General features: G+C 47.1%; 2 protein-coding genes across 2 annotated transcripts; both read right to left on the bottom strand.

The window, feature by feature from the left end:
- Window positions 1-1567: 1567 nt before the first annotated feature.
- On the bottom strand, window positions 1568-2417 carry LOC123405860. The gene is made up of 3 exons (XM_045099390.1): window positions 2045-2417; window positions 1868-1920; window positions 1568-1754 (listed from the first exon to the last, which is right to left on the bottom strand). The coding sequence occupies exons 1-3, from the start codon at window positions 2415-2417 to the stop codon at window positions 1749-1751; spliced, it is 432 nt and encodes a 143-aa protein (XP_044955325.1). The 3' UTR covers window positions 1568-1748.
- Window positions 2418-5042: 2625 nt separating this feature from the next.
- On the bottom strand, window positions 5043-20922 carry LOC123405859. The gene is made up of 5 exons (XM_045099389.1): window positions 20466-20922; window positions 15240-15319; window positions 13346-13812; window positions 5294-6231; window positions 5043-5209 (listed from the first exon to the last, which is right to left on the bottom strand). Exons 1-5 carry the CDS (start codon window positions 20920-20922, stop codon window positions 5043-5045), a joined length of 2109 nt encoding a protein of 702 aa, XP_044955324.1.
- Between the last annotated feature and the right edge of the window lie 384 nt (window positions 20923-21306).

Here is a 21306-nt window from a genome sequence, read left to right as displayed (position 1 = left end):
TTGGTCATGGAGGCGACGGCGAACCCTCGAAGAGAGAGGAGAAGGAAGGGAAGTAGGAGCGCTAGAGGTGGCGGGGAAGACGGAGCAGGCGAGAGCGAAAGATTCGGCAAGGCGTAGCGAAGAAGCCTCGCCGCCCAGATTTAAATAGAGTTCCGACTGAGTCACTGGTGGGTGGCCCCGAAACCCTATCCGCCCGACCGGCCGCGGCGATATCAGTGGAGGAATTGAAGGCGCGTGAATCGAGGCGTCAGGCGCTACTCGAGCGCGCTGGCGTCATCCCCGCTGAGCGCGCGGAACCCGAAATTTGAGATCCCGGAAAATCCGCTGCTGTCAGTTGACCGGTCGCGTCAAAAGATGCCGCAGAAGCACTCGGTTTCCAACAGTCCGTTTCGCGAGCACTTCCACTCGGATCGCTGGTCAGGAAAGATAAAATGGATAGAGGCAAGCAACGCCCAAGTCGAACCTAGTCCAGTCGGATCCGAACCTCAAGCACCGCTTCGGCGTTTCAACCCCAATCCATTCGGGGACTAATGATGGGGTCATAGTCCTAGGGTAGGGTCATAGGCCTGCCGTACGTGTCCTACCCAAGGACTACCCCACACGAAGAACAGGACCCTAAGTCTGCCCCGACTGAATTAGGGAATCCCCATCATCCAGTCGGTAACAGGCCCTGAATCATCCAGTCGGAGACTAGCATTCGGAGGACACCAGGCTTCCGCTGCCGGCCCTGAATTAAGGAATCCCCATCATCCAGTCGCGCCCGGCTGCCGCTCCCTACCACCAGGGCCGAGTGCCCCGCCAGATCCGGCCATGGAGCCCCGGATCCGCCCTCCGCCGCCGCCGATTGACGAGATCACACCGGATCCCGCAACCGTCGACGCGGGGCGCCGCCGTCAGAGCCCGAGGGCCAACGCGAGGGGCCCCGCCGCCGCCATCCCCGGGGCGCGCGCGGCTTCGCCGGCGTCCCCTCCGGTAGCGGCGAAGCGGGCGGAGAGGGGATCCGATGACGGCGCGGTGCGTGTCTCCAGATTTGTTGGATCCTGCTGCCGTGACACGACCCTCCCCTGACGGCGGCTAGGGTTTGGGCGGGGTGGCGCGGGTGGGGCGAGCCGCGAGATCCCAATGCCCGGCGCTGGGGCGAGCCACGAGATCCCAATGCCCGGCGCTGGACGGGAGGAGGAGGGGGCGGGCGAGCGGGCTCCCTCCGGCGGCGGGCGAGGTCTCCTGGAGCCGAGGAGGAGGGCGTCGTCTGATAATTTTCTGTGGCTAAGTTTTCTCTTATTATGCTGGAAAGCTTCCTGGTTCACATCATTGACGATGATCTTGTGCCTGATGCGGAGGAGCTTAATCACTTTGTCATTGATAGTGATGTTGTGAGCTAAAAATCTCACCAGCATATCAAAAGGAGGCTTACAGCCATAGAAAATTATTAGATACTTAGTTAAAAGGCCACGCAAACAGCAATTAACATAGCTGATACAGCTAGAATGTAAACAACGAGCTACTACAGCAGCTGGCTAACCTCCGTCAAGCATACGCTGCATACATCAAACGTACTATGCATACGATGCGATGTACAACAGCTACACCACCGTCTACCCATGAATCTGGCAACAACATTGAGGGGCTCATCATCAGGCACCCCTTCTCTCCACATGTCCTGCTCCATGAGCATCTCGACGGGTGACACGCCAGATCTGTTGGTGGGCGAGTTTGATCTCTTTGTTGGAGTGCTCCTCCTTTGCTGACTATCCCTTTAGGGTAAAAAAAAAATAGAGAAAAGAGATCAGTTAACAAAGCTCAAGCTCAACTTACTTATGCAGTTAAGAACAAAAGAAGCATGAAGCACATCGGCATTATCACGTACATGTTTATCCTCCATCTTGAAACCGCCGCTGCGGTCCTTACCAGCCGGAGAAACTGCAAAGCATACGTGTAAATAAACCGCTTCAGAGATCGGCCGAGGAGGAGAACGCCACCGCGTAACCGGAAGCAAAAAAACAGCACAAAACATAGAGCAGAAGGGCGAGCAGCGGCATAATACCGTCTCTGTGCGCCTTGTCGGCGAGCATCTTGGTGGCGACGACGCCGTTGCCGAGGTCGAACATGTTGATGACCCTGCCGAGGCAGCCGGGGAAGGGCGGCAGCACCTGCATGTCCTGCTTCTTCTTCTGCTTCCTTTCCAGAGCCCCAGCCGCCGCCGTCGCGTCCAGGTCTCCAGGAGGCCCGGGCAGGGAGGCAGCACCAGCACCGATCGCACGAGGCGATTCAGGCGAGCGTGCTGGGGGAGAAGAGTGGAGGCGGCTAGGATAGGCGGAGTGTGGCCGCAATGGCGCTCGCTGAGGGAGGAGTGGGAGCTGGAGCGGGGGTTGGAGATGGAGATGGAGAAGTGGGAACAGAGGGCAGGGGACATGCATGTTGCCACGTTTGCCCGTATGCAAGCATGGCCCTACTAGATTTTTTGTGTCGTTGAATCAAACATGCATGTTGCCACGTATCATGTCTACTCTAATGAACTGATATCTACTCCCTCTGTACCATAATACTGGTTGTTGAAAAAAATTAGTCTAGTTCTTCCAACAACAAGTATTTAGAAATAAAGGAAGTATATTATTGGGACCTGAGTGTATATACAACGCGTGTGGCTGTTGCAATTTTCCAGCGATTCTATTGCGGATCAAACTTGCTGTTTGACCGGCGGTGCATTGCGCTGCAAGGAAAGCTCGAGCCTGGTGAGCCCCTCGAGATTGACTTGTCTTTTGGCTGGATACGTGATCGACTTGAAAAGAAATGATCTGAGTATCAACAATATGTGTCACTCGGTCGAGAAACGAGTTCGCTTCATTTTAGATCGATAGCTCGTTTTAGGCCCTGTTTCTTTTTTGTCCCAACTAAAAAGTCTCTACTCCATATCCTTTTTTTTAAGGACTAAACATGTACTAAAGGTCATTAAATGACACGTAAAAAGACCATGTTATTCCTAGTAATATACTAGAAGTTATTAAATGACATGCTAAAAGTAGGGGCAGTGTTGGGAAAAGAGCCAAAAAAGTCCCTCCCATAGGGACTTCTTCCTTTAGTCCCAAATACCCCTTTTAGTCCCTAAAAGTCCCTCCTGTTTCTTTCACATGAGATTAAAAGGGACTTTTTTAGTCCCTACACCAAAAAGTCCCTGAAAAGAAACACCCCCTTAACATCATCATGTTAAATGATCATGTTATATATTAAATAAAAATACAATAATTTATTATCATATATGTTGTCCATGTTTTTTTTCGATTTTATTTACTAACAGACATGAAAGTTTAATGAAGTATAGAGAAAATTTAGGCCTTATTACAGTACTTGATCAAGTGTGTTAATATCTTGTTGCTTTTGGGTAGTATTCCCAAGCATATGCTTGGTTATCCTATCTTTCTTTCACGAAGGCCATCATTTGTTGAAAGATGAGCTCTTCAAAAAATAATGTGATGGCTGTACAATCGATTAAAGTAAGCTTTTTTTTTAATTTTCACATTAAATGATATTTGAATACGTTTGCGGTTCTTTCTCAAGATTTGAGTTATGGTTACACTATTTACGTGTAAAATACTTTTGGATACGGTGCATGTGATTCAGCGTACTATAAACCGAAGTGAACATTTATTTTACGATCTCATTTAGCTTTAAAGTAAGGCCCTCTTTGTTTAAAAAGTTTTAGGATTTTTTTTAGTCCCAACTAAAAAATCCCTAGTCCCTACATGTTTGGTTTCAGAGACTAAACATGGACTAGAGATTATTAAATGACATGCTGAAAGTCCATATTACCCCTACTAATGGACTAGAGGTTATTAAATGATATGCTAAAAGCAGGGACACTGTTGGAAAAAGTCCCAAAAAAGACTCTCCCTTAGGGACTTCTTTCTTTAGTCCCAAATGCCCACTTTTAGTCCGTGAAAGTCCCTCATGTTTGGTTTAGATGTGACTAAAAGGGACTTTTTTTAGTCGCTACATCAAAAAGTCCGTGAAACAAACACCTCCTAACTCGAGATCGACTCAACATTGTTACAAACTGAGCATGAGTCATGTTTTACGGCTCGATCTTGAGCTTCACTCAGTTTGAGCTCGCTCGATTTTTAATATGAACTGAGCCGAGCCAACTACAACTCGCTCGAACTCGACTCGTTTGCAGCACTACATGCATGTAGAGGTGGATACGGTTGGAGAGGGGATTAAATGAGATTAATTAGTCCATCCCATTTAATTTCCTTTAGCGGATTTCCGTTGGAAAAGGATAATAATTATGGGCAGTGCTCTGCGTCCGCGTCGACCGAAACGTTTGACCGATCGCACACGGGCCATCCAATCCGTCGGCCGCACGCGGGTCGCATAGTTAGATCTATTCATTCATCAAAACTTCTCGATGCAGCAAATTTCGGTCACGATGCAGCAATTTTCGTCTATGGTTGCAACAAAAATATGGTTGTAGCAAAAAAATATTGACGTGGTCATAGCAAAAAAACGACGCTCATGATGCATGGTAACAAAACAAAATGTGGGCTGTAACAAAACAATTCGGTGAACTCGGATTGCAATTTCGACGAACATGTATGCAACTTTTTTAGTGAACTGGTAAAGCAAAAAATGATACCGATTGTAAAAAAAATTAACACGGTTGTAGCAAAACTCAAACGCCGGCTGTAGCAAAAATAATCCAATAAACTCGAGTTACAAACAAACGTGGATGTAGAATTTTAATGGATAAATTATAGCAGAATGAAAAACGCTTGTAGCAAATTTAAACGTGGTTGCTGTAAATCTGAACGAAAAAATGTTGCATGCCCTAATCAGCCAACCGCGCGGCGTTTCCGAAACAATTATCGGGCTAGCCCATTTTTCCCATTGGGAGCCTACCTAGCTCGTGCCTGAATGACAAGTGGTGCTGCACGTGCTCCCGCCGTCGCCAGCCCGCCATCGCGCCCCTTCTTCTTCCTCATTACACCATGCTAACCCCGGCTGCCCCGTCATGAGTGTGCGGGGCGACCCGGCGGCCTGGCCACGCTCTACAGGTGTCCAACCATGTGTGTGCGGGGCGACCCGGCGGAGGAGCTCCTGGCGCGCGTGAGGGGCTTGATGCCGGCGGCGTACACGGCGACAGCGGCGGAAGGGTTCCCGGGCGGTGGAAAGCAATCGCGGCCAAGCTGGGCACGTCCCGGCGCGTCTGTCCGACCTTTGGGGTTTCAATTTTAGATCATCTTTTACTTATCTACAAGATTACAACACTTGCTGACACCTCACACTAACAGGTTCAAACTCCAATAGCTGGGCACGTCCTCCCCAGGATTGGTTCGACACCTTAGATCTGCCGCTCCGAGGGACGGCAAGCTATAGGCGTAGAGCGCCATCACGTGCTCAGTGTTGGGCTCGACGTCAACCTCCGGGACTGCGCTCTGCTCGTCAGGACCGGCGTGTTGTACGACTCCCACGCATCCGCACTCCCGACGACGGCAGCTACCCCATCGGGATTGAATCACATCAAAAACATGCTCCACATCCTTCCTAACACTCTCTTGCGTTTGGACAAATCTCTTTCTCTTATCTTCTTGAAGGTTTGAGATTATCTTCATAAAAGTTGACCACTTAGGACATATACCATTAGCCAGGTAGTATCCCTTGCTGTAGTGGTGGATATTGATCTCAAAGTAGACAGGTGGGGAGTGGCCTTCTGCAAGCCTACCGAACACTGGGGAACGCTGCAGCACGTTGATATCATTGTGAGAACCATCCATGTCGAAGAAAGCATGCCATATCCAAAGATCGTGCGAAGCCACCGCTTTTAATATGACAATGCAGGCTTTCACATGCCCTTTGTACTGGCCCTGCCAAGCAAATGGACAGCTCGTCCACTCCCAGTGCATACAATCTATGCTGCCAAGCATGCCTGAAAAGCCTCTATCGGCGTTGATCGCCAACAACCTTTCTGTGTTTGCGGCATTTGGCTGCCTCAAGTATTCGGGGTCAAACACCGCTACCACGGTCTTGCAGAAGTTGTACATTGACAACAGACATGTGGACTCACTCATGCACACGTACTCATCCACAAGATCGCGTAGAATTTCATATGCAAGCATGCGAATGGCGGCGGTGCATTTCTGATAAGAGAAGAATCCAAGCTTGCCAAGAGCATCCGTTTTGCACTCAAAGAATGGGTCATATTGAACCACTCCCCCACGAATGCGATTGAACGCATGCCTTGACATACGAAAGCGGCGACCGAATTTCTCCGATTTGAAGAGTGCGGTGTTCTCAAAGTAATCAACATAGAGCAAGACGTGGCCTCTCTCTCTCTCGCACGGTTCAGGTTAGGCGTGCGTCCCGACACTCACCCCCTGTACCGAGGCCGGTGCCTTTGAATGTGGTCATAAACGACGAGTGCAGCCACCACAAGTTCTTCGTCATCCGAGGACGAATCATCGGATGAACAAATGAAGTGGTTGAAGAAAAAGCATCTCCACTATCCGTACCTTTCTGGGCAAAGTGTCAAACATCTTGCGGTCGTGATGGCAAAGAGGCCGCGAATCACCTCGAGGCAGCGGGGGCGGATGGCGGCCGGCTACAGGTCGCTCTGTAGCACCCCCGATGGAAGCTGTTGTTGCCGATGGGCGTCGACGGTGGCCGGATAATAGTGGCGACGCTGGCGGCAGGGTTGGGTGGGGAGGGGCCGGTTGAGGCTTGGGGGGCAATGAATCGACAGAGTCCCCGACAGACGGGCCAAGGGAGTACAAGGACGTGCGTCCCGTCCGTCCGTGCGATGTTTGTTTCTCCCCAAACGCCGCGCAAGTTTGGGCTGGGGATAGATCGAAAACGGATGAAAAACGGACATTTGCCGTTTGAGGCCACGCGTTGGTCCATACTATTCGTCAGTTTTAGGCCAAACGGACGCACCCGACCGGATGGGGTGGCGCGATGGAATTGGCCCGACTCGTCCTGCGGCTTGCCCTGGCGCTCCACACATAGGCATGAATACGCACAGGAAAAATGAATGGAGCTGCTCTGCCTTTGCCTTTGCCTTCGTCGGTAGTCCTGTATGGATTGGTCGTCCCGTCCGCGGAACCGGGACCGGCACGCAGGGGCGGAGCTAGCTATTTGGCAAGGTCCGGCGGCTGCCACACCTAATATTTTCTGCAAATACACATTAGTATGCATACTAGTACATGTATAACTTTGAAACGGTAGGATTCAAGCATGTTAGGCTTGATTGTTGACCTAGTGTTGGACCTGATACACTGGTTTGTGCTTGCGATTTGGGGCTTGACTGGATGGACGAATTAAAACCAATGTTCAAGAAATCGGTAACCGGTAACTGCTCGGTCGGCTTGGGAGTAGCGATTAATCAGTGAATCGGCCTATTAACTGGATTAATCGGTAGATTAAATCAAAACTTGCCAACTTATATTTAGATTTTTATGTATTATACCATAATTCCACACGCCTAGCTATGTAATATACCAAAATATTCTATTGTAGGCATATAAAAAATAGACAAGAGTTAAAATTAATAATCGTTATACATCCAAATATATAAATCTCAAAATTCAAAATTATCAATTAAACATTTAAACTTATCCATATACCTGCTAACATACATCACACGATATACTACAGATAAAAACCAAAAACAACAGTTCCATCCACCCATCTACAAAATTGTATTTCATAATCTACTAATATATGAATCTAAATTCTCCACTAAGATAGGGGGAAAGATAGTAGTGCCTTGCCTACTAGTGATGCCATTAAGGAAGAGATTGGGGAGCATCCCATGGGAGAGGATGGGGAGTGGCCATGGTGGGTGGGGTCCAGGCACACGACCAGAATGGCGGATCAACTAGATCTTGTAGGTGTAGTGTGGTGGCCGGCACTCGCGAGGACACGACTAGCCACCAACCAGGTTAGGAGTGGATGAAAGGAGCATGAGGAAGCGGGAGGAGGGCCAAACCCTAGGTATTTAGTAGCAAGAGGGGGTGGCAGGGGTTATGTGTCAAAATTTTGGGATTCGTTTCCCCACTAGTTAATGGGCCAGTAGTGATTAATCGGTATGGCAACTGATTAATCGGTATGACAAGTGATTAATCGGTCTAACTGGCCAATTAATCGGCATGGCAAGTTAACACGATGAATAGGTGTTATTCGATTCGGTCACCCTAAGAGTAGCGATTAACTGGCAAGTTAACTGGTTAATCGGATGAATTCTTGAACAGTGATTAAAACACAGATATACGATCCAACCGACCAACTGACAATCCAAGTTCAAAAATCCTAGAAACTCAAAACGCTCGTGAATCCATAATTTTGTATAGAGGTGAAAACAATTAGCGCATATCGTCCGTCTGCCAATGAGTTGGCTCAGTTGGGCAAGAGAGTGAGAGTGGGTATCAATGGATGTACGCAGAAGGCGTCGAAGAAGAAAAAATGAAGTGCATAATAAAATATAATTTAGAATTAAATTAACATCTATTTTGAAGAAAATTTTTTGAGGTCAAATAAAATAAGACCCACTATTCTAATGATCTCCCGACACTGAAGCTAATCTATTAGTTTTATGTTATACTTGCTAAACACAAAATAACATATATCAATATTTAGTAAGTTTTTGCATAGTTATATACATGTATTATACTATAATTTTTACCTTCGTAAAACCTGCCACACCTTAAAATTGTTCCTGCCTTCGCCACTGCCGGCACGGCAGACGGCACAGCCTGCCCGCGGGCGTGATCACCACGAGCTGCGCGCCGCCCAGCCTTTCCGTCACGCGCCAGCCTTTCCACCACGCACAGCAATACGGCCTGCGATGCAACCGCAGTGCAGCACATGGTCACTTGCTAGTTAACTAATCACGCAGGTTTAGTTCGTGGACACGATCCAGGAAGAACGTGCTGCATGCAGGAGTTTTGATGCCTAGAACTCGGACAGCATTCAGAAAGAGCATGGAGTTTTTATGGCCTTTGAATGCTCATGTTTGTTTCTCCTTTAAGGAGAGGAGAGATGGATGTTCATGTTTAATAGCCAGATTAAACATAGACAGCGCAGATGTGCAATGTATCGTAGTAGACAGTGCAGATGTGCAATGCAGCACATCGTCGACATTGATGGAGCGTGGTTTCAGAACACAACATGCTGCTGCAAGAGTTTTTAAGGTCTTTGAGTGCTCGTGCTTTTTTCCTTTAAGAATAGGAAGAAGAAGGAGAAATGAGTGTCGTTGTTTCTTACCGCCGGGTGGATTTCACCTGTTTTGTTTGATCATCTGAATGAGTTGCAGAGGTACAGTATAGAAGAAGATGCAGGGCCGGGTCAGGGATTCAGGATGCACACATGGGGCGAGCAGTGCACAGGATGCACACTAGTGTACGCGTGCAGCGATCCGAGCCGAGATGCCCATCAACACTGGACAGGGATTTGATGTCTGGTCGATCCGAGTGAAGGTGCTCATCAACATGGCCAGATTATTAGTATTAGTCTGGTCGATCCGAGCGTACATATTGATGAATCGCTGTTGAATTAACTCATGAACATGTTCAGCACCTCATCATCAATCCTAGGCACTGGTCTACATGCGATATTTATGGTCTTGCAAGAAGAAAATGAGGTTCCTATGCAGAATTTGCCCACTACTGAAATTGCCGTGAGCAGATGAGGTTCAGAAGAATTTTGAGCTTCGGACTTCTTGTGATTCAGACGTTAGGGCTCTGGGAGGGATATCGTCATATTTTAAAATTCTAGATGCGTGATCATGATTCTAGACTAGTTTTCTCCAACAACAAGCATTGCGATACATAAAGAGTAGATGCATTGCTCTCGTGATTTAGGCCTCTGGGGGGCTGAAAAAGAAGGACCATATTGAAAACAATATCCAGGACTGAAGGTGGGAATGTTGACCGATGAGTCATGAGGTCGTCGTGTGACTGTCGACGGAATCACAAGATGCAGAATGGAACGAGGAAAAATTCATGGTTTTTATAAAATGTTCCTGATTGTTTTAAAAAAATTCTTCAATGTTACAGGAATCTAAAAGAATTCCTCATGAACTCTAAATAATTCTCGTGATGTTTACAAAACATTTACAAATCTAAAATATTGTTCAGAAGTTCCACAAGGAAGGTGAATAGAATAGAAAAAATGGAACAGCCGAAAAAATGGCTGGCAAGCTGACGGAAAATGCAGCATGAAACACATAAAAACCAAGAAATAAACTAGTACTGTTCATATGGATGCATCTGAGCTCGAGCTCGAAAGGGTACTTTCTCTCATGAACATGCTTTCCGGAAACTAAAGTTAATGTAGCTACATGGTGCAGGTACGCTACGTACGTACGTACCCTGGATCTCAATCCAGTACTCTACAATAACGGTGATCACTGCACTGCATCCTACGATAGATCTCTCCTCCCCGCATTAATTAGATATCCACTTTAGGTTAGCCTTGCCCGTGCACACATGGCCGTAAATACTGCTCCTACGTACACGCAGGAAATTAAAGCTCTGGCCATGCACACATGCATGGGAATAAATGGCGCTGCCCTTCCTTTGCCTTCAGCCATGGATCGTCCTCGTCGCTAGTCTTTGCCTGCGTTGATTGGACGCCCGCGGGCGTGGTCACCATGAGCTGCGCGTCGGCTAGCTCCAGCAGCAGCAGCGTCGGCGGCCCTAGCCTTTTCACGTACGCACATCAAAACAGCCTGCATTATATGTGTTGTGCTGTGCTGTGCAGTGCAGCACACTGTAACTAATCAGGCAGGTTTAATTGGTGGGGCGGGAGAAGAACTCGGTCCGCATGGAACGGTTCAGAAAGAACCTGGAGTTTTAATGGTCTTTATTAAATGTGCATGTTTGTTTCTCATTTAAGAAGAAGGAGAAGAGGAGATCAATGTTCCTGTTTCTCATTTAGTGTCCAGATTAAACACGCGCAACGCAAATGTGCAATGTAGACAGTGCAGCGCGCAATGTCTACATTGCACATTTGCGCTGAAATTGCCGTAAGCAGATGAGGTTCAGAACAAACTCACGAGTTCCAGGCCTCTTTAAATCCTAGCACAAAATTTGGATGCTGCTTGTGAGAATGGCCCTATGCATGTTTTAGCCTACCTAGCTCAACGGAGGCCTTTGCGCACTATACAGAAAATATTCTTGGGTTTCAGACTGCTTTGAAATTCTAGCACAATGTTTGGATGTTATATATGGTTCGTGCTTGCAAAGTCCTAACTTGTCAGCGTTGCTGGACGCTGTCACCCCAAGCTCTCCGTGTGCTTCACTTCATTGCTTGCTCCATACGCCTCAAAGCCTCCCCTTTTTGCCGGACCCAACGCTCGTGGGTTTAGAGGCGGTGCCCCCCTCCGACGGCAAGTGCAGCCCCGCCAACTTCGTCCCGACATGGCTGTTCCGACCAATGCAAACTTCCCCATCTCCGGTTCCCGACTCGACGACTATGGGATTGCTCAGCTTCACGTCACGGAGATATCCCTGCTCGGCTTGCTGGTGCTGACAGTGACGGACCTGCGGGTGTCGTTTTCCTTCTTGAAGGCGCCACCAAGGCCTTCAGCTACGCCCCTATTCGAGCTCAGGGGAAACACAGCTCTGGTTACCCCAGACAAGATGAGGACGGCGTCTCGACATCGTCTTTCTTCTTGAAGGCGCTATCTTGCTTTCTGGCGGTGTCTTTGGTGTTGGTTCGGGTGATATTGGAATTCTTGTTGGTTCACCATTGTCGCTCGTGGTTGGGACTTGGTAGGTTTAGTTGTGATGTATATTCTGTTCGGGCTGAGCAACCCCTGTCTCTTTGCTTCAGACACCATGTTCATGCCTACATGCGTTCGTTTTTTTAGAAAAGGAGGCATAGTCCCGGCCTTTGCATCGAGAGATGCATACAGCCTTATACTAAAATCGAAACCAAGTCTGAATAGAGTACAAAAGAGTCTTAACAAAGCCTACATGCGTTCGTGTCATGTGTTGTATCCCTATGTACTCATTCTACTATTTTTATCAATGAAAAGATGAACTATCTTTACGAAAAAATAAATTCTAGCTGACCAACACAATGTAAACATATTGTGATTCGTGCAAGCTAGGCCTCGGCAGTTGCAAGACGACCTGCGCTACCGTGTTAAGTTTTCAGCTTCGGATGGTTCCATGAAGTTGCTTTCATGGGCTTTGTCTATTGCTGAACTTTCAGTGAACCAAATTCTGAGCCTGAGACAGGTTTAAATTCTAGAAAAATGTTTAGATGTGATTCATGCAAATTTTGCAGCTTGAATCAAATTCTGCAAGGACCGGACGGTTGCAAGACGACCTAGGACCTGACTTATATATCACGTGAAGCTTTAATCTTCTACAGACTACAACTATTTGGTTCCCTGAACTCTTGCTTTCAGGATTCAGACCTCGGGAAAATGAAAGAAAAGGGAACGGTGTTTCCAGAAAATTTAAAGATGATTTAAAGCACAACCTATAAAAGTAAGTGGGAATGAATGAACCGTGTGGATACATGGACCGTGGTTTCGAAGGTGTCCAAGACCGCGGGTAAGAACGTTGACAGAAGAGCCACGAGGTCGTCGTGTGACAGTCGGGTCACAAGCTGCAAAAAGCAGAGTAAGAGCATCTCCAACAGCCACGCTTCGCGCCGCGTTAAAAAAATATGTTTGTCGCGCGCGCTTCGGCTGGTTTAGCGTGAGGATAGGCGCTGGCTCCAACAGCCGCGTTATAATGCAGCGCGCGCCGCTCCAGCAGCGCCCAAAAATGCAGCGCGCAGCACGCACAAACCACATGTATATTTCAGAAAATAGGAGCAAAAATGATCAAACAAACAAAATAAATCAACAATAAATAGTCATTACAACTCAAACAAATAATTTATCGTTCAGTACAATAAAAAATAAATAAACACAACCAATAGTTCATGAACAATACAATACAAATATGCAATAAACACAATCAAATCATGCTCTTTGTCGTCCATGCCATGCCCACCACTCTTCAATCAGATCCTTCTGAAGATCATTGTGCATTGCTGGACGCCGAATGGCATGATAGGAGGCAACAAAACGGGCTACCCTTTCAGCCCTCTGTCGTACTCGCACGGGATGTCCCAAGAGCTCATACTGTGAGTAGTCTAAATCTTGGCCACGCTCATTCTCGATGATCATGTTGTGCATGATCACACAAGTGTGCATGATGTACCAAAGTTGTACGTACGGCCATTTGCTACAAACTGCACCGGTGGCAACTCACCATTTGCAATCTTATTCATCAGTGGTGACCGGTTGACAACATTGATGTCATTCAAAGATCCAGGCATTTCAAAGAATGCATGCCAAATCCAAGTCTCCTGATCGGCCACCGCTTCAAGGATTATAGTGGAACCCTTTTTTTGGCCGTGGAATTGCCCATGCCATGCCTTTGGACAATTCTTCCAACTCCAATGCATGCAATCTATTGAGCCAAGCATGCCAGGAAAGCCGCGAGATTTGTTCATCGCCAATAGCCTTGCGGCGTCTTCAGCAGTGGGAGATCTCAAGTACTTCTTGCCAAACACTTGCACAATTCCCACTGCAAAGCGCTTGACACACATGATGGCTTGGCTCTCACCCATAGCCAAGTGATCATCAACTAGATCAGCCGGGATACCGTATGCCAACATACGCAAAGCGGCTGTCACCTTCAGAAAGGTGCTATGCCTGAGCTCTCCGGCGGCATTCCTCCTTTGCTGGAAAAACCGGTCATGGCTCGCTAGTTTCTCTGCAATGCGCTTGAACAAGTCTGTGCTCATCCTAAACCGGCGACGAAAATACGACTCCGGGTATGTGGGATTCTCCACGAAATAGTTCTTCATCAATCTGTTATGGGCATCAATCCTATCTCTCCAAATTTTCTCCCGACCCATAACCGAACCACCGTGCTTCGGTTTTTTATTGATATGCATAGCTATGATCATTGCAAGATCCTCCTCCTCTTCCATATCAAATTCTTCTTCGGAAGAATCATACGACGAACTCATCTACAATGTTCAAAACTACACTATAAAAACTACAATTCAAAACATGCACCAAATTCATAAATTTGGAGCAATACATACCTTGTAGGCGTTTTCTCGAACACCTTGCGGGCGCGGCGCGACAGCGAGCGCTTGGGCGCTGTTCCTCGGACGTCGGAGGCGCACGAGGGCCGGCGGGACTAGGAGGGGGTGGGGCGGAAGCGCGGCGGCGCGGGGAGGCCGGGGAAGCGCCTGAACGGTCACCGGGGGGCGCGGGCGGCTGCCGCAGCGGAGACAGGCCGGGGAAGCGCCTGAGTGGTCGCCGACGGGCGCGGGCGGCGACGGCGGCGCGGGGATAGGCCGGGGAGCGTCTGAACGGTCGCCGGGGGCGTGAGCGGCGGCGGCGGCGCGACCGGATGGGGGTGGCAGTGGGGAGCGAGCGCGCGAGAGTGGAGGAGCGAGCGCGGGAGAGAGGAGAAGCGAGCGCGGGAGACTCGCGCGCGCGGGAGCTGGCGCAACAAATAAGGGGCGCGCGATTGTGTTTCGGCCAGCGCGCTGAACTGAAAATGCCGCACGTGCCGTTTTTGCGCGCCCGCTGGAGCTGCCCGACGCGTTGCGCGCGCGCTAAAACTGCCTTTTTTGCGGCGCGACGCTAGTATAGCGCGGCTGTTGGAGATGCTCTAAGGAAGGAAGAAATACGCAGTTAAAAAACGAATGTTAACTACATTTTTTTCGATAAAGGGTGAATTTTACTCACTCAAAATGAAGCTTCAAGTTGATACAGACACGATGAAAACACACCCGGCCTCTGCATAGTTAAGATGCACACAGCTTACACCAACACACACAAAACCTCGCTAGCAAAAAGCAAAGCCATATAAGACCAAAGCTATGCCTAAACGAGAAAAGAAGACCCGAAGTGAACAAATCTACGATCGACAAACTACAACAATGACCGTATTCACACCAACCATCTCATGACATCATTTTTTTTAGAAAAAGGAGGATTACCTCCGGCCTCTGCATCAACACGATGCATACGACCCCTTTATTAAAGAAGCAAACAAAGTACGGTTCAACATAGTCTTGAAAAAATGAAATTAAGATGGAAAATTAAAAAGAAAAGTGCCACAACCGGCAAAATAGGCCTAGATGTCTACTCATCTATCCTATTAGTGGACTGCCATCTAAACCGGTTGAAGATATCCCGTGCTACCGTCTCCCATCGGATAGACCCAGTAACCATAGGCTCCCTGGTTTCCACAAGAGTGAGTAATGACCAGGTATGAATCGATGCCGCAGCTCTGTGTAGTACCTGCAAAAAATGTATATTTGTATATCTGTCAAAAACCACATCATTCCTAGAGTTCCAGATAGCCCACATAAGTGCACAAACTCCAATGCGAATGTGTTTAGCAATACTCGAATCAACTCCATCTAGCCACGTTTCAAATAACATATCAATACTGTCCGGAGGTATAATATTAAAGGCTATGTGAACCGTCTGCCAAAGAACTCTGGCAAGTGGGCATTGGAGAAATAGGTGTGAAATATTTTCTTCTCTATCGCAGAAACTACACCTAGTACTACCCCCCAATTTCGTTTAGCCAAGTTATCCTTAGTTAGATTGACCTTCTTGTGCACAAACCACATGAAGACCTTGATCCTTAAGGGAACCTTGACCTTCCAAATATTTCCGGACTTTGGAATATTGAAGGTATTAATAAGATCTAGGTACATCGAATTGACTGTGAAAGTTCCACTATTCGTAAGCTTCCAACGCACCCTATCAGGTTCCTCCGATAGATGTATATCCATGAGTCTCCTAACAAGGTGTAGCCAATCAGCCCATCGATGTCCTATCAATGCCCTTCGGAATTGTATATTTAGAGGATTTGACTGTAAGATTGTAGCTACATACGCATCCTTGCGTTACACAATATTATAGAGAGCTGGATATTGCCTGGCTAGAGGCGTCTCCCCCAACCACGAGTCCTCCCAGAATCTAGTACCCTCACCATTTCCAATAATAAATTTTGTTCTATGAAAGAAGGCTGATCTCACTTTCATCAATCCCTCCCAGAATGGTGAATCATTGGGTCTTACATTTACATGTGCTAGGTTCTTGGAATGTAGGTACTTATTACGCAAAATTTGTGCCCACATTCCTTCAGTCTCAATTGACAGTCTGAACAACCACTTACTTAGCAAACATCTATTCTTCACCTCTAAATTTTCAATTCCTAGGCCTCCTTGGTCTTTGGGCTTAGAGATAATGTCCCATCTGGCTAATCTGTATTTCTTCTTGTTCCCATCACTCTGTCAGAAAAATCTAGATCGATAAAAGTCCAATCTTCTTCGTACCTCTACAGGTACCTCAAAGAAGGACAGGAGGAACATGGGCATACTCGTCAGAACCGAGTTGATTAAAATTAGTCTACCTCCATATGAGAGCAATTTGCCCTTCCAGCAACTTAGCTTTTTCTCAAATCGATCTTCTATACATTTCCACTTGCTGTTGGAAAGTTTCCGATGATGAATAGGTATACCTAGGTAATTGAACGGTAGGTTCCCCATTTCACATCCGAACAATTGTTTATATGTGTTCTGTTCGTCTTGGGCCTTCCCAAAGCAAAACAGCTCACTCTTATGGAAATTTATTTTTAAGCCAGACAATTGTTCAAATAGACAAAGTATAAGCTTCATGTTCCTAGGTTTTGCTATGTCATGCTCCATGAACAGTATCGTATCATCATCATATTGTAGGATAGAAACGCCGCCGTCCATCAAATGTGGCACAAGTCCACCTACCTGGCCTTCCTGTTTAGCCCTTCCTATTAGAATTGCCAACATATCGGCAACTATGTTGAATAGAATGGGTGACATCGGATCCCCCTGTCTGAGACCCTTGAAAGTTTGGAAAAAATGCCCAATATCATCATTGACTTTAATTCCAACACTTCCATTTTGTACAAAAGATTCAACCTGTTTCCTCCAAATTTCATCGAATCCCTTCATACGTAATGCCTTTTGCAGGAAAGGCCATTTGACCTTATCATATGCCTTTTCGAAATCTACCTTAAAGATAACCCCATCTAGTTTCTTCGAGTGGATTTCATGCAACGTTTCATGCAGGACTACCACACCCTCTAGTATGTTCCTGCCTGGCATAAAGGCCGTCTGACTAGGTTGCACTACTTCGTGTGCTATCTGTGTCAATCTATTTGTGCCTACCTTTGTGAATATTTTGAAACTGACATTCAGAAGGCATATAGGTCTAAATTGCTTTATACGCACCTCCCCTTCCTTCTTTGGTAACAGCGTGACTGTACCATAATTTAGATGGAATAACTGCAGGTTTCCGTCAAAAAGTTATTGGAACATCGGTAACAGATCACCTTTGATGATGTGCCAACATCTCTTGTAAAACTCCGCCGGAAACCCATCTGGGCCAGGTGCCTTATTATTCTTCATTTGCGATATGGCCTCGAACACCTCTTTATCTGTAAAAGGCGCGATTAATACCTCATTCTCGTCCGCCCCGAGCTTAGGTATGTCATCGACCATTAGTTCATCCATGGAGATAGAAGTATCCTCGGGAGCCCCGAAAAGTTTTTTATAATATTCAGAGATGTACAATTTCAGACTCTCATGTCCTATTATTGTACCCTCGTCTTGCTCTAACTGGTAGATTTTCTTCTTTCTATGTTTTCCATTAGCTATTAGATGAAAGAACTGTGTGTTGTCATCGCCTTGTACAACATGTCGAACTTTCGTTCTAAGAGCCCACTTCAACTCCTCCTCTCTAAGAAGTTGCTTTAATTTTAGTTCAACCTCCGTTTTTAATGACCTATCATTGTCATCTAATAACGTGCTTTCGGCCTTAATGTCAAGCAAATTTATAAGTTCAAGTAACCTTTGTTTCTCTTTCTTATAAATTCCACTTTCATGTTTTGCCCATCCCCTCAAGATCTCATGACATCATGAAAACAACGAAGTTCTTCAACATCAACGCCTTCATGAAGGAAGCGACGCTCGAGCGCCGCCGTCACCGGATCCAACCACCAAATGTCAAACTCTAGGATTTTACCTTGAAAATCAGTCTAAGCATATAAGAGCAATGCCTTCAGCAAAGGAATGAAGCAAAAACATCACCATTGCCATGTATGACCACTCGTGTCAGACATAGGTTTTCACCTCGAAGCTCAAGAGTGGATACTCGAGAAGCACAACATTCGAAGTCAATCATATGTTGTCTCCACCGCTTTTCCAACATCCCAGCAGCTGCATGCACTGCCTCCATTGTACAACCATATCCTTTGCGTCATGTCGTTGTCATAGATTGCATCTCGTCGCCGAACAAAACCACAAGAGTAATCCCCGTGAAGATCTTTTGGTGGCCATCGCGATCCGCAACAAGGCAGCCGCTCGTCGCCGCGACCCAGCCGAGTCCCGACGCATGCCGACGTGTCGCCCTACAGATCGGAGGCCGTCGCGAGAAGGCGCCCTGCCGACGCCATCGGCTGCGTGAGCTTTGCCAGCGGCATCCTCCAATAGCGGCATGGCAAGGCGTGCAGAAAGGAGCGGTGGCGGCGCTAGCAACCGCGTCCCGCCCGAGTCGCCCAGGGCCTGTGATAGAAGTGGAAAAAGTTAACTACATGACTCACTTAACTACTTCCTCCTTTCCGGTTTACAGGGCTCATCTAAATTTTTTCAGATTTCTATTATATTAGGCTTATTTTGAGTCTAAGTGAGTTAAAGTGCTTTGAGTCTCACGTCATATTTAATACATAGAGTTTAGAGAAAGGAAATAAGTGGCTATGCATGCATCGTTTTCTACATCCATCATGCAAGTCCAATGAAAGGAAGGATGCTATATTTATTGCCTTGGAAATTGCATATGTGAGAAATATTTCATTAGCTAGTTTAAACTAGTGTCATCCACTCACAATTCACCTTGGTTGATGAGATTTCAGATTTGAGCCCTATAAACCGGAAAGGAGGGAGTAATAGAGAGATGGAAAAAAGAAGTAACAAGTAAAAAAATGTGCTTCTAGTGATATTGGCTGGATTAAGCACGAGCTTATCAACAACATAACGAGTAACTAAATTGATGCTAATGTTTTTATTTTTTGCTAAGGGTCCATGTGTGTTATATGAAAATGAATGTGGTGGGAATCCCACCCCGGAAGCTGGATTTTTTATAACGGATTCTTTTTCATATGTTATTGGAGCTTGAGGAGAGAAGTGGTTTTTGCGCTGTCCTTCGCCGTACGCCTCGCCACGCCATGCCTCGTCATGACGCGTCGCGAATTGCGGGATTGAGGCTAGATCACACCTATGTCCTTATTTTTGTCGGCCAGGAACGAAGATTTTTTAATAGAAGAGCCACGATCTGAGACGTTGGATTGTGGGTCGTTATTAACCCAAACTTAGGTCTAGCCCATGTTTCTCCACACGAGAGCACCTATATGGGCGAGGCGTCTGCCAACCCTAGTCGCTAGAAGCAACCGAGCGGATCACATCTGCCTCCATGCACACCCGTTCCGTCGTTCGTTCCTTTACTACTGTTGTCGTCGGTGATGTCGTCCAATACGTTGCATGCATGGTTGACGGAAGAGCAGAGCCTCAAAACCCCGCCTATCCAGATCATGTACACGGGGAGGGTGATTAGATTTTTCGGGAGCGTCTTCTACACGACCGCTCGTCACCCTATGTCCACTTCACCTTCATCATCACCATATCCAACAACACACACGCCCAGAAAGCTCCTGCTGACTTGAAGGCGGCTGAGGACGTTGTTGTGCTGCAACCACCTGGCTTACTGGAAGGTATAACACGTTTATTCCATTATTATTTTTTGTTTTGCAGTACTAGCTATGTGCGTAGATATTTCTACTATATATGTATTACATGCTTATCTAGTAGTAATACTATTCATCATCCAGGATGCAGAATAAGTTATTATTCACCCGAGGTAATCTTACGATTATTTTATAAATAAATTACATTTCGAATACAAATAATTACATTCAAATTGATCCACTATGTAAAATTTGACATAAGAAAACAAAAATATAGGCCATAAAATCAGAAAAATTGCATTTTATGTATAGTTTTCACTATATTTTTACATTCGTAATTTTACGTAGCAAACATATTTTTTACGGTGATTATAAATTTTCTTACGATCTCTTTTTATGTATAAAATAAGATAAAATTTGCGGAACGTAGAATTATGGTGCATGGATGTTGAAATAGAGGGGTGAAGAATAACTATTTCTCACCCAAGGTGACGAATAGCGCGACCCGCTTATCTAGATAGTAATCAGTATGTTATTAATTCTATCAATGACATGATCGTGATTATAACATGTGTTAACTTAACTGAAAAATTGCTTATATACTCAATAGATTGGAAATACAAACTCTACAAGTAAGTGGGAATGAATGAGCCTTACAAATGTAATGGATGTGTGTTTTAAAGGTGGCCGCGGGGAGGCGAAGGTTGGCGGCGGCCATCTCGATGTGCTCGAGGACAACGTGGAGCGTGCGCCCGGGGACGCCCCACCACTGAGGATGGCCGTCGGAGTTGTGGCGCCCCCCTTGGCGTCGGGAACCCGTTGGTGGAGGCGAGCTGGTCGACGTGACGGTGCTGGAAGTACGCCGTCCACATAGAGAGATTGTCGGCGGCGTACCTTTCTTCCTGCATCGCGTGCTATGACAAAGACGCCGAATGCGCACGATCTCGCCATGGCGTTCCATGGTGGATGGCGGAGGGGGCATGAGGACTCCTCCAACGCTCAATCTCGCGCCCGGTAGGCGCATGTCTGGCGGCGCCGGGTAGTTCGCCTCGAGGGGGTTTTCCCTCCCACTCGTGCAACGAGCGGCGGCCGAAGCCCTTGGAAGCTGCTCCATCGCCGGGGAATCGCTCCGCCATGGGCTCGAGAAAGGTGTTGGCGATAGAGGCGAGAAAGATTGGAGAAGAGGATGGAGGGCGAGTGTGCGGTGAGCGGCGGCGATGCACGACTTTTATAACGGGGAAGGGGCGGGAGCAGTGTGCATGCGTGGCGAGAAAGTGCGGGACACGCGGCGACATGCCATCACTGCGCCGCGAGACCTTGAAATTCGACACATTGAACCGACACGAGAGCCAAGGCGAAGAAGCCGACGAATGTTCTCGGCGACGCCCAATCTCGCTGACTCGGCGGGTCCATTCGGAAGGGATTTGGCGCGGTTTGTTTTGGCGCCAAATTTCATTCCCCCCCTTCGGTCTAAACCGGCGAAAAACGAGGTCCTAGA

Source organism: Hordeum vulgare, chromosome 6H (genome assembly GCF_904849725.1).
Source record: "Hordeum vulgare subsp. vulgare chromosome 6H, MorexV3_pseudomolecules_assembly, whole genome shotgun sequence".
Classification (NCBI taxonomy): Eukaryota; Viridiplantae; Streptophyta; class Magnoliopsida; order Poales; family Poaceae; genus Hordeum; species Hordeum vulgare.
This window is presented reverse-complemented; position numbering and strand designations above follow the sequence as displayed.

Bases quoted from the DNA above. Each gene is read 5' to 3' on its own strand.
- LOC123405860 (XM_045099390.1), bottom strand. From the start codon at position 2,417: ATGCATGTCCCCTGCCCTCTGTTCCCACTTCTCCATCTCCATCTCCAA. The intron at 1,921-2,044 runs GTATTATGCCGC...TATGCTTTGCAG, and splicing joins CGACAAGGCGCACAGAGACG to TTTCTCCGGCTGGTAAGGAC.
- LOC123405859 (XM_045099389.1), bottom strand. From the start codon at position 20,922: ATGGAGCAGCTTCCAAGGGCTTCGGCCGCCGCTCGTTGCACGAGTGGG. The intron at 6,232-13,345 runs GCATGCATTCTT...TCGTATGTCAAG, and splicing joins GATCAGGAGACTTGGATTTG to GCATGCGTTCAATCGCATTC. The intron at 5,210-5,293 runs GTTTGAACCTGT...GAAACCCCAAAG, and splicing joins GGACGTGCCCAGCTATTGGA to GTCGGACAGACGCGCCGGGA.